Source organism: Rhamphochromis sp. 'chilingali', assembly GCF_963969265.1.
Source record: "Rhamphochromis sp. 'chilingali' genome assembly, chromosome: 15".
NCBI lineage: Eukaryota > Metazoa > Chordata > Actinopteri > Cichliformes > Cichlidae > Rhamphochromis > Rhamphochromis sp. 'chilingali'.
The window spans coordinates 4,241,409-4,254,179 of record NC_137942.1 but is presented as its reverse complement, the minus strand read 5'-3'; the positions used below and the strand labels follow the sequence as shown (position 1 = coordinate 4,254,179).

Here is a 12,771-nt window from a genome sequence, read left to right as displayed (position 1 = left end):
ACATGTATTACTTATACATGTTTCACTTGACTGTTTTTCTGTTGGAGAAAGGGAGGATTAGCGGCTATGAGTCTGTTTCCTGCAGAGGAAGACAAGTTGTCATATGAGAAACACCCAAAAGACAAAAAGGAAGGGAGGAGGAGTCAAAAAGGGTCTTTTTGTTAATTTCCTGTGAAGTATGACTCTTCAGTTCTTCTTTTTCTCCCTGCTAAAGCTATTTGTGACTACACTGTAAATAAAACTGTGGAAAAAATGTGTTAAAGAAGCAGAAAAAAGGCGTCTATGTGCACAGAAAGTAATTTTAAACCATCAGCCCAGCTCAACACCTGCAGGTCTGCTGTGTTTCACTGTAAACTATCAGCTGACCTGTTGCCTCAGGCATGCAGGGTTACGGCCTCTGTCAGCGTGTCTGAGCTCATTATCTTAGTCATGTTGTGTGAGTGTGTTGGTGTGTTTGATGAGGCAGCGGTTGATGTCATGCGTGTGAAACAATGGCAGAATTGTCTAAGCAGCAGCACGAGGAGTGATAAGAGCTGACGGCGAGGTAGTATTCAGTACGAAAAGCTTGCAGGTTTATTTATCTACACTGTAAATCTGTCAGTGTAGAGTCTGCTTCCTTCAAGCTGCAGGTGGATTTTTGAGCTCAAAGTAAATACAAACTTGCTGCCATGCAGCCTCAGATTTTCAGCATCGAGTTCACTTTCTAGGAGATCAGAAAAATGCCCACGTTTTCCACACAAACAGCAGGGAGGGTCATGTTTGGGTTATGAATGCTGCAAATATAGCACTACCATACAGTCATTAAATCTGTGGGAGAATGAAACTGTTATAAACAGATTATGTTGTATGAATCATTTTTGAGTGTTTAGTTAGCTTTTCTGGGCACGGCACAGATTTACAAGTTTAAAAAAAAGAGGCTCCGATCAACAATTCAACAGGTGCTCTTGTTCAGTGAGACATATAGAAGCACCAAGAACAAAATGAGATGCAAGTATAACCGTGAAATTATGCTTTAAGTTTATTCTTTGAGCAAATTAGCAGAAAAAACAGACTTTATTCTAGGAGAGCCAAAAACGGTGTGAAAAAGACTTTAGTTTATCAGGAAAGAAAAGGGCCCTTAAAATACTCGCATGTGTGTCTGAAATAAGTCAAACTGTGGTGTAACTGCAGCATTGGGCTATTCATGTCTCTACAGCTGCCCTTTGTGCCGTGAGCCTCGGGCTTTTCTGCAGGGCTTCCTGTTCACTCTGTGAATGCCTTCCTGTCTTATTATGATGTCCTGCACACCTTACACGTGATTTGTGTTGCACCTCTCTTTGTGTAATTACTTATAAATTAGCCTTTTAGAAAAAAATACACAAGTTTTTCTGCGTATTTAAATTTGCCCTTTTTTGTAAATTCACTATTTTTACTGTTTTTACCTTCAGAGGGCCCTAATGTGCCATTACATGCTTTCAGTTGTTTCTTGAGTCACAGCATAACAAATGGAGTTCATGTCAGTAGTTCATGATGTCTCCTACCCCCTCCACAGAGCATGTATTCAGCCCTGTCTGGCCTGCTGGATGGGAACCCTTTCTCAGAGAGCGGTCAGCTGCGAGTGCCCGATGGTCTTGAGAGCATCCTGGAGGTCCTGAAGGAGGCGCTGAAGCTGCTGACGGCCTTCCAGGTGCATCCAGACATCGCGTTACAGCTCTGCGCCTACCTGTTCTTCTTCATCAATGCATCGCTCTTCAACACCCTCATGGAGAGAGGTAAGATCTGTTATTTCTCATTTAATGCACATAATATAATATTAACTGTGAGTTTCTTTGTAGTCTGTCTTCTTATTGTTTTCTCATATTTTGTCTTATTTTGCTCTTTTATATGTATGAGAATGTTTATGCTTCTCTTTCTTTAACTTCTAATGAAAGCTGACGTGCAAATAAACTTAAATATCATTCATGTCCTCTCTCTGTTGTTGTTCAGGATCTGTCGCTGGGTTCTATCAGTGGTCCCGAGGCGTGCAGATCCGGGCCAACCTGGACCTGCTGATGGACTGGATCCAGAGCATCGGTCTGGGTGATCTGGCCACAGAGTTTTTCCAGAAGCTCTCTGCTGCTGTCAATCTGCTGGCCACACCCAAAGAAACCCTGCTGCAGGTCAGAGGACATCCTCTTTTCCTTTCCTGTTTGTCTTACCGCAGGCGGGTGTAGCCGAGCGGCAGAGTCACGTTTACGCCAGCCCGAGTATTTCCTCTAATGTGTACGAGTTAAATGTTTCTGGCTCATTTAAAACTTTCCATTTTTGGGGAAATCTAAAGCTCAATTACATTTTCCAAACTCTTGGCTCCTTCTGTCAAACATTATGGTGACCAGTAACACCGCAGAGCAGCGTGTCAGTCATTTTAGATTGTGGTCCCCTTACAGACCAGTTTGATCTTAAACTGGACGAGTAAAAACCAGTTATGAGAAGAGAAGGAGGAAAGGGAAGGGGCACACAAAGGAAAGAAGGATAAAAGGGGGAGGAGAAAAACAACGAAAAGCAAGCGAAGGAACAGAGGAAATACAAGAATAAAGGAAAGACACAAAGAAAGGAACAAAAGGAAAATGAAATGAAGGAGAGAAAGAAATGAAAGAACAAAAGAGAGAAGAGTAAAAAAGAAAGAAAATAGATAAATTAGAAAAATAAAGACGGAACGAAAAATGAAGAAAATGAGCATTGAAAGGGAAGAAGCAACAGAAAAAATGAAAGAAGAAGAAAGGATTTCTGTTTTACCACAAAATAACCGACATCATATTAAAAGAAAAAAGAAAACATACAGCGGGCTGAATCAGACGCACTGTCAGGCCTGTTCTGGCCCCCGGGCCACATGTTTGACAGCACTGCCGCAGAGCCGAGGCCAGTGCTGTCTGTGGAAGCACGCTCTTGCTTTGTGGTTATTGTCCCCTTGAGAACAGCTGCAGTATGAGGAAACAGAGTAAACACACTAAAATGTTTTAAACCCTGATGTCACACTGCCAGTGAAGGTGTGGCTGACTTCACTTGGCTGTGATGAGGATATCCTGTTTGCTCGGACTAACACTTCAGAAATTATCAGGTTAAGGCCTCGTTTAAGGAGCTGTTCAAACACAGAGCGGAGAAAAATCATCTTAAAGGCTGACAGACAATCGGAGAACAACCTGCTCATATTTGTGTCTACACTTCAGCCTGTGTGGTGCTGCGGTAGCTCGCCACTTTAGTCCGTCCTTAAGCAGGCTGTTCACATAGTTACCTATTCAGATCCTGTTTACTCTAAGAAGGAAGCTGAGCTCTCACTTAGTATGTTATTAAACACTGAGCCACTGAAGGGAAACGGACCTGCAAAGTTCCCCAGGTACAAAGCACCTAGAAGGTCATTCAGTTAGTTAACGTTACTTAAGGACACGAGGGCAGTTTAAGCTGGCCCTGACTGAGGGGTGGGCGGGTAAGGAGTTTATATTTAGGCCTTCTTGTGTCAGTCTGAGGTCACATGGTTTGTCTTTAAATAACCTCAGTCATATAAAACAACCATTATTTTTACCAGTGCATAACCTCAAGAAGTCTTTCATCTACAGCACACTTATTGATTATTAAAGAACATGATGTACACTCTCTGTGTTTCATATACCCAGTTTAAAAAACGGAAACATTTACTGACTATTGAACCATAACTCTGGTTTCACACTGTGAGGCTGACACCTGTTTTTACTGCATGACGCGCAGCACCACCCATGACTCATCTGACGGGCGCAGCGTTTTGTCTTTTCTGCCTCGGAGTTGCTGCTTCTCGCCGCCCCTCCCCCCTGGCATGAGGTCGCTTGGTGGCTGCCGCTAAACGGCACACCCTCTGAAGATTTCTGCTTTTCCATCTGGAGCTGCTAAGAGCTGAAGTGGCTCGCTGGCACAGCTGTAAATTACCAGATGTGGGAAGTGGTGTCGCTTGTTGTGCCAGAGAACATGGCATCTGGAGGGCCTTATTTTAGGGGGACATTAAATCTCAGACATCTTTAAAAATGAGACATTTTTAAAGTTTGGGTTGTTTGTAAGCGGAACTTAAAGTTCATCTTCTTCTCCTCGGCTCAGCGTGGCGTCTCTGTGGCCGAGCAGCTTCCAGCTTCTGTTGGCCCCAGCAAGTCTGAGCACTGTCTTTACCTTCAGTAGTTCAAGTGGGAGCAGGCCGAATGAAAGGTGTCATGTTTGTAAAGTTTGTCCTGTAACAGATGCATGAATAGTATGCAGTGAATCACCTGTTTCCATATCCTCAAGCTACTTCCAGCAGAAGGAATCCTCTGTGTTTCAGGAACATCAGCAGGCAGAGTGATGTCATAACATGTCATCATACTAACAAAACAAAAAGGATATAATAAAATAAAAAAGGACAAAGATGATTGAGTATGATTTGGTTATGTTTTTGTTAATTTTGCATCATTTTGGACTTCAAACACACTATGACGCAGCCAGGCGACTCGCCTGTTTCCGTGTCCTCGAGCTACCTTCAGCAGACGCTCAGCTCAGATCAGCTGGCAGGATGACATCACCCGATGTTTCGGAAAAACACTCATTATCAGCGTCTGTCTGTCGTTAAGGCCTGTGCAGCTGAACAAGCACATCTCCTTCTGGGATTCTGCTCATCGTACAAAGAAGACAAAGACAAACTAAACTAATGTTTATAAGGATAATGTTTTTTTTAAGTATTTAATTTTGATCCTTTTGGACTCCGTAGGTTCAATAACACAACCAGGTGACTCACCTGTATCCTTATACTGCTGCACTCATCAAAAGATCAAATATCAAATATTGTCTTAAGTGTGCTTGAGTGGCTGCAGCTGTGAGGCGATCACCATGTTTCACGATGTGGACTTTCCCGCTAAGAGTGTGGAGATAAAGGCGAGTTTACAGTTCTCACGCTGCACAGAACACGCAGGACGAGTTGATTAGTGAAACTTAGCGCGCACCTCTCACTGGAGAGTAAACACAAGAAAAACTGAAACTTTAAGTGCTACTGTGGACACATTTTTCCCATGAGGCCGTGTTACCACAGCTTCCTGTTTGCATGTTATCTAGTTAGTTTAGAATACTTTGCATGTAAATGAGAGAGTTGCTCATATGGAAGCATGATGGGAAAAATACAGTCCAATAAGGAGCTTTTATGACTCCTACTTAAAACTAAAGCATCAGGGAAATTCTTTTATGAACCCATATTTTAACCCATGAAGAGCTTCAGAGGAGCTTTGCCTCGTGTTTATTGATGTTTTTGTCTTTTCTTTGTCGTTTTATGTCCTTCCAGGCATCCTGGGTTTCTCTCAGGACCGAGTTCTCTGCTCTGAAACCCGCCCAGCTTCACCACATGTTGAGGGAGTACAACTCTGGGAAGGCCTGCCCCCCCGGATGGAGCCCGTCACTGGGTGATGCAGAGGACGCCTTCAGAACGGGTAAAGAACAGACTTACTGAATGATGACGTAGCAGCCTTGTGTCCCGTCTGTGGTCATTTTTAGCCTGTCCGGCTTTTTACCAGCTCTGTTCGTGTGCAGCACGTTTTTAGTTCTCTGTGTAACTACAGCCCACGGGCTCACAGTGTCCCAAACACCAAATATTTGAATGCTTCAGAAAGAATTGCTGTTGTGGACGGATCATCGCAGATGTTTTCTTAGCTCAAGTTTGGTCCTTCTCAGTGTCTTCTTCCTGCCATATTATGGTGTTTGAGTCTCTACATGCACTTTTCCTGAGAACAAGTTAACCTTCATTCTATCCTCCAATTCTCATAAATCTTCCCTCTGCTAATGTGTTTAAGAGCCTAACCATATTTCTTTAGGAAGCACAGCACTGTAAGTCAACCCGTCTGACCTCAGCGACCCTCCAAACCTCGCTGCTGCTACATCCAAAGTTATATTAATGCTTTCAAAGTCATGTCAAGTTTTTCTTCTTACTACTAACATGAGTCATAGCCCCATAAATTCTCTCTATTTTATTGTAACACCTGAGAGGACAGCCACACTGATCGATTTATTGTAACTGAAAGAATTTGAAGTGTTTTTAAATCTCAGTGCTACTCAGAGATTGTTTGTTTTTTTTTGGAACAGACACTTGGAGCATTTGGGCCCCAGTATAGTTAATAACAGTCGATTTAACGAGCAGTTTCCAGTTAAAATCATTCTAAGGATTAACTTAATGCACAGATTCTAAATGATCAATTTTAGAGGCCTGCAAAGGTCACATTATGAGGTTGGAGGGTTAGCAGTGGCCTAGTCAGACCTTTATGTTTTGGTTTTTTTGGGCCTTAAAAACATCTTAGTCAGGTTTAGGAAAACCTTCTGTTTTAGGGCTAAAGCACGGCCCATCACTAAAGTAACCCTGCAGGCTGAAAAACGATGAGTTTGGACTCATCTCAAACTTCAAAGAGCCAAACCTCGTCTGTAATTGAGAGCGTTTAGCACCTTTGAGAAGAATGTTGTTAATTGACTCGTGGCAGGTATGAACGAGCTGCTGTTCTTCAGCTGCTGCCAATCAGAAAAATAAACCAACATTTTCTGATTAAGCAAATTAGCACAAAAAAATATATTTTTCTAATGCCCCTAATATGTATGCAAATATTTGAATGTTTCATATTTACAAATGTAAAAACATCACATTGGGTTTTGGCTAACTGTGATGCCTTTTTTGTAATAACTTTTATTGGGAATGAATAATAAATGCAACTGCCTAATACATTCTCCTGTCATCAACAGTTCCCGTTACTTTTGCTTGGATTTCATAATTAAAAGGCTGTGACAAAGAGCTGACAAAGTGCATTTTAATGCAGTTTTTGTGAAGTTCTTCATACTGCAAGTGTTGTTTTGTTACTAGAAACATTTTCAGTTTTGTCCTCCCTACAAGACGACCTTGTTTACAGCAAACTGCAGTAATCAGACTCCTCACTCAGGAGGAATCAGAACGACCTGTTGTGCAGCTTTGCATGCTCAAACTTGTTGTCAGACAATTTTGACTGAGGAATATGTCATTATAAATAACAGGGCAGGCAGCAGGTTTAATAATGTGATTAAAAAACAAAAAGAGAAGAAGAGACTCTCCTCAGCAGCTGAGAAGCAATCTTGAAATTCCTGAAACATCAGCTGACGACGCCTGTTTATTGTTATACTCACTATATTGTCAGGTATTTATCCTGTGCAGCTGTGAGCGCGTCTCCTTTCATGGTTTTGTGCATATTTATTTAGAGGTCGAGGTGTAGAGGTGTAACATTTACGGAGGCCCAAAGCTGTCAATCGCAACAAAAATCAAAGTTAAAATATAAATGTAAAAAAAACATGGATTTCAGATGTCAATCAATATAAATCAATATAATAATCAATAATCAATATAAAGATTATTATTTCAAAAAATGAATTGTTAATTATATCTTGTTAGTTTTGCAAATGAACTGATAACAAAACTATTCCAGAAAGTCGAGCAAACTTCAGAGTTAAAAGATTTACACTCTAACTCAGAGCTGCTGGAGTGAAGCTTCTTCATCGGGGGAGCAAGACTCCGCTTAACGAGCTGAAACTGAGAAAAAAAATGAACATTGGCAGGATTAATGTGGGCGTACGGTGGAGAGTAATCCTGGCCTGTCAGCCTGTTTCCACCAATCACAGTTAACTCGCAGCCACCACCACCACCTCACTCTAACCTTTTTCACCTCCAACTTCAGATTAACCAGATTCCATCAAAGTGATTTTGTTGAGAGGTATTCATCATGCAAAGGATACAAAATATTTAACTAAGTGAAGATAAAACAACCCTTTTATCGCTGTAACCATAAAAAAATGTTTCAGCCGGCACGTCTCCTTCTGAGCTACAGCTGTTTGTGAGAACCACCTTTCACCAGTTTGGCTGACGTATTAGAAGTTTGCGCTTTAATGAAGCTGCATTTCTTTTTATTTGTGGTGACTTCAGATTTTCCGTGTAGGCAGCGAACGATGGTGACTAGGGGATCGCCCCTGATTCAGCTCTGATGCCCTCTCTACAGTCACCATTCTGGTTTAGTGCAACATGCTGCCTGCAGAGCTACTGATTGGTTGCACGTCACAATTAAAAACATAATTTACTGGTCTCCTTGATTACAAAGAATTGGTATCAGTCTGGTGACCCGTGATCAAAGCCTTTCTTAACAGCCTGTAGTGTATGTACTGCTTTTAATCAACGTTAAACCAAACCCAGCAGCTCCACATAAACATGCAGGATCAAATTTTATTAGAGTTGTAATGAAGTTCAGGTTGTTTTTGATGGATGGTGATTGGACTTTCCCTTCTCCTCTTCTTCATTTGCGCAGCCGACATCCTGGAGAGCTTCGACAACCACCCGCCGCTCATCCTGCCCAGCAGCACGTTTCACCTGGAGCTAGGCAAACCCATCGTGGAGCCGGCGCTGTTTGAACAGCTCGCACGTCTGCAGGACTTCATCAGCCAGCTTCCTCGCAGTGAAACCCGAGCCGAACCCGAAGCGGAGGAGCAGGTAACGAGCTCTCTGCGCGCCATAACGAGACGGCAGTAAATGAGACACTTTGATGTTTCCGCGTCTTCTGTTGATTAATTTTACTTTGCCCAAACTCAGCCTGTCAATGAGACGACTACAGACAGCCAGTCTGCGACCTCGGCCTCGGTCAGAGTCGCCCAGGATCCCGCCGAACAGGCGGTCTCCGACCCGGTAGACCCAGACTCTCTTACATCTGCGGAACCAGCTCAGGCCCGAGTCCCTCCCGGTGACCTGAGCAGCTGTGAGGCCGTCCTGGCCCAGAAGCTGAAGAGCCTGGAGCTGCAGAACACCCTCCCAGGACAGGCCGACATGGGCTACCACAAGAGCCTGGCGCTGGACCCATCCTGCCTGCTCACGCCACCCAACACCCCACAGGGGATGGAGCTGGCTGAGCTGGAGGCTGACCTGCAGGAGGGCACCCGCCAACTAAAGAAAGGTAAGAGTGTGCTACAAATCAGGAAAGAAGTATCAGTCTGAATCTCAAGTAAATACAAACCCAAACAAAGCTCTAAATATCTATTTATCTACTCTTTGAACCCTGAACATCAGGCTTTAACAAACATTCACCTTCCATAGGTTTGGTATGAAGTTACTGTCATAAAAGTTATTTATATTTTGTTTCTGCTGTAAAGATGTTTCAAGAACACAACAACTTCCATGTGGGATACGAGGGCCTGAAGCCATTGATGAAAATATATGAGCGTTAATCAGTACTGCAAATCATTTTCAGAGCTCAGCTTATGTTTTTCTGGCTTCTCAGATGCTTTAGTGGGTTTTTTGGTTGTCAGTGAGCGTAGAACATGTTCAGCAGTCACTAAAACAAAGATTGAGCCCCCTTAGTTGGTGCACATGCCAACAACCTGACCACATTTTTGTAGTTCTTTCTTGGCTTCATTGGCACGCAGCACGTTTTAATTCAGATGACACACAGGGTGACTCCCACCTTTGTCTCCTTCTCAAACCCCCTTTAAGTCTTTAGGGGAGTATTTAGCAGCCTGACCCTGTGGGCCGGCTGCATATTTGTCCACTTAAAGGTGGCTTCGCCCTCCTCCTCTTCTTCTTTTACTGACTCTGGAGGTCAGGAATTTCAAGTGGAAGGCTGCTCAGGGTGGGTTCACTGTGCAGAGGAAAGAGAGCTTCCTCTCCCACCCCTATTGTTTATGGACGCCTCCGTCATGAGGTCATCTGTAGGAGTGAGAGGGAGTCGCTGAGAAAATAATGAGTCAATTCCCAAGTTTCAAACATTTTTCGACCCAACTGTGAAAAATAACGACATCCAGAGACTGTATATAAAGACGGACAACACGGCATGACGCACACTCACACTGTGGTGGAGCCTTCAGGGGAAATTTGGGTTTCTGTTAGTTGGGGACTCGCGCCACCTCTTGAGCCACAGCCACTGGAGCTGCTTGTTGCCTTCAGCTCTAAGATGTGTTTTTAGTCCCAAAGTAGGTAGAAAAATTTCCTCAAGACATTTACCAAATACACACCAAAGACACAACATGCATATAAAACAGAGGCTGTAATGGTTAAAAGTGCTGTAGTGGATTCAGGAAGGAGGATCTGCTCCAACGATCCCTCACATCTGAACCTTCAGGAACGCTTTTCATCACCTGTGCTAAGGCGCTCGCTGACAGATGCCCCGGTGGGCCTCAGCGCTCCAACAGAAGCAGGATTTGGTTGATCTTAATCAGACGTCTTTACTCTCATTGGTCACTTGTTGCTTTGTGTTTTCCCTCTTAACGCTTTTAACAAAAGTAATTTGCTGAGAAGCTTTGAGGATTACACTGGACCTGAGCCATCTGGCACCTTCTCTCTACTTAAGGGCAGGAAATCCCTCAGTTTAATCTGCACCGTTTATACTTTTATATAAAGGTGGATCCATTAAATGTTAAATGTTCATTTCTTCCACTGTTTGAATAATTTCCTGCTTCTCCTTCTTCCATTACAGATAAGCACTTATGTGTGTGTGTGGGGGGGTTGTTGGTATTTTTATTTAGCCTTTATGAACTAACGATAAAATTGTTTCCAAGGAAAATAATTGGCACATTCCTATATGATTTTAAAATCTGCAACGTTTAACTGTAAATTAAACTAAGACCAAAGTAAAGAGGAAAAGCTTTAGTTTTCTTTTCTCTGTACAGTTTTATGATAAAAGCCCATTGTTGTTCAGTCTAATTGCAGGGGAATTTGAACGCTTCAGTATTTTCATCAAGTATTAAATAAATCATTATGAGAAGTGATAAATTTGTCCCTTCCTAGACAGTTAAAGTTAAGGTTACCCAAGTTCATGTGATAACAACCAACGGCTATTTTTTTCAGTTGTTTAGCTTCTAAAACCTCCAAAATCACATGAAAACTTTATGTGGCATGAATATAACTTCATAAGAACTGAGACACATTCTGCAAGGAAAGCTATTTTTAAAAGTTTTCTTTAAGAATATTGGCAAAAAAACAAAAAAAGAACTTTGTTTTCTTCTGTTTTGTCCTTATAATAATAATAATAATAATAATAATAATAATAATAATGATGTTGTCAGTGTTTTGTTTTTTAAAATGAAGCAAATGAATAAAATGAAGCGTTTGAGCATCATGCTGTAAGTTATGTAAATAGAGTTTTTATATTCGTCCTGCGCTCGCCTGCATCTAGCTCTGAGGTTTCAGGTACGCATGATGATTGGTGAAGGTTTGATGACAGAGGGGAGGTGATGTCAGGGAAGGAAAGCAGCGGCGGATCCGTCATGGGAATTTACAGCTGGGTTGGTGCGTGGAATCTTAATCGGCAGCGGTATTGTTCGGGGCAGGTCCTGCGTGGGGGGCAGACAGTGGGGGAGGAGGGGGGGGGGGGGGGGGGATCAGGGTTTATTTTTGGGGAGGGGGAAGGCTGCTGTCGATGGTGTTTTGACAGGACGACCCCAAGCGGCAACTTCAGGACAAAAATAAAATAAAATGATGTGAAAATCTGCAGTTCCTCTAATGCTCACTTGAGGCCTCATGTCATGTGAAACGCTTGTTAGCTTCCCTAACAGCTAACGCTCTGGCCACGCATCATTGGCTGACGTCACTGTGGCTACGTCCATCTTTTATAGCAGCGTGAAAAAGACTGAAAATAGATTCAGTCTGTGATGTACATGCAGAAGCTCCACCCACCAGACTTATTGGAGAACAGTGTGGGAATCAACTCCTGGACGCCTCTTTGATCTGATGTGTTTGTCTGTGTTTGTTTAGCCAGTGGAAGTGTTGGGAGGAAGACGGGAAACGAGGAAGCAGCAGCAGAGGAAGAAGAAGACAGAGAGGAAGTGTTTGCGGTGGAGCTCCACAAAGGGCCTCACGGTCTCGGGCTGGCACTCGTAGATGGGACGGTACGTATTCACAATCACTGTTTGTAAATAAAGTAGTAGGCAGGAGGAAGTGAGTTTAACTGATGAGATCGGACGCTAATTAGTTCAGACTGCAAACTGCTGGAAGGCTGAAAGCTCTCATTTAATCACTAAATGTTCCTGCAGTCCAGACTCTACAGATCAGTGCTTAACACTGTAATGACACTGTGACAAATAAGGTGCTACAACACAATAAAACTCTTACAATGAACTGAATCTGATGTGTTTGCTTCCTTATGCTTATCCCGAAATACGTAGTTAAACAATTGTTTGGCAGAATGATCAGAAAACACCAACATGTAACAAGTTCCACCTACACCGCAATATTTGCTTGATTTTCTTCCATTTTCTTTTTATGTCATTTTTTTAATCTGTTGATTCTGACAGACATCTTTTAAGCTGTGTAATAAAAATACAAATCCTCCTCTTGGGAGCTTAAATATCTTTTTCTGCTTTACTGCAGAGCTTCTGCAGTGTGTCACTCCTCTTTTACAGCAAACTTTCAATCAACAAATTTTCTAACCACCTCTCTAATGTGTTTACAGCATCATGGCAAAATTCTACTCCCACCAGGGATGAAAAAATATTTAGCAAATATGAGGGGCATATAGATTTAAATTATAACTTAATTATAAAAATGTTGTAATCCCTTCAATGCTCCAAGTTATCACATTTTTTTGTCATGTTTTTATGTCTTCATGTAGAAAACACCGCTGAGAATGAGCGGCATTTATGTGAAGTCAGTCGTTCCCGAGTCCCCGGCCGCCAAATGTCAGAAACTCAGAACGGGCGATCGAATCCTGGCCGTGAACGGTGTCAGCCTGGTCGGGATGGAATATAGCATGTGAGTGTAAAAGTACAGATGGCATATCAATTGCAATTGTG

At 42.6% G+C, this 12,771-nt stretch overlaps 1 protein-coding gene across 1 annotated transcript in view; it reads left to right on the top strand.

The window, feature by feature from the left end:
* Window positions 1-12,771, top strand: part of radil2a (Ras association and DIL domains 2a) — a 29,621-nt gene that overhangs the window by 13,172 nt on the left and 3,678 nt on the right. Inside the window, exons 9-15 of the mRNA XM_080904164.1 lie at window positions 1,532-1,751; window positions 1,966-2,138; window positions 5,285-5,429; window positions 8,304-8,485; window positions 8,585-8,942; window positions 11,735-11,868; window positions 12,591-12,730. Coding sequence (XP_080760290.1) covers window positions 1,532-1,751; window positions 1,966-2,138; window positions 5,285-5,429; window positions 8,304-8,485; window positions 8,585-8,942; window positions 11,735-11,868; window positions 12,591-12,730 — 1,352 coding nt within the window. The remainder of the gene's footprint in view (window positions 1-1,531; window positions 1,752-1,965; window positions 2,139-5,284; window positions 5,430-8,303; window positions 8,486-8,584; window positions 8,943-11,734; window positions 11,869-12,590; window positions 12,731-12,771) is intronic.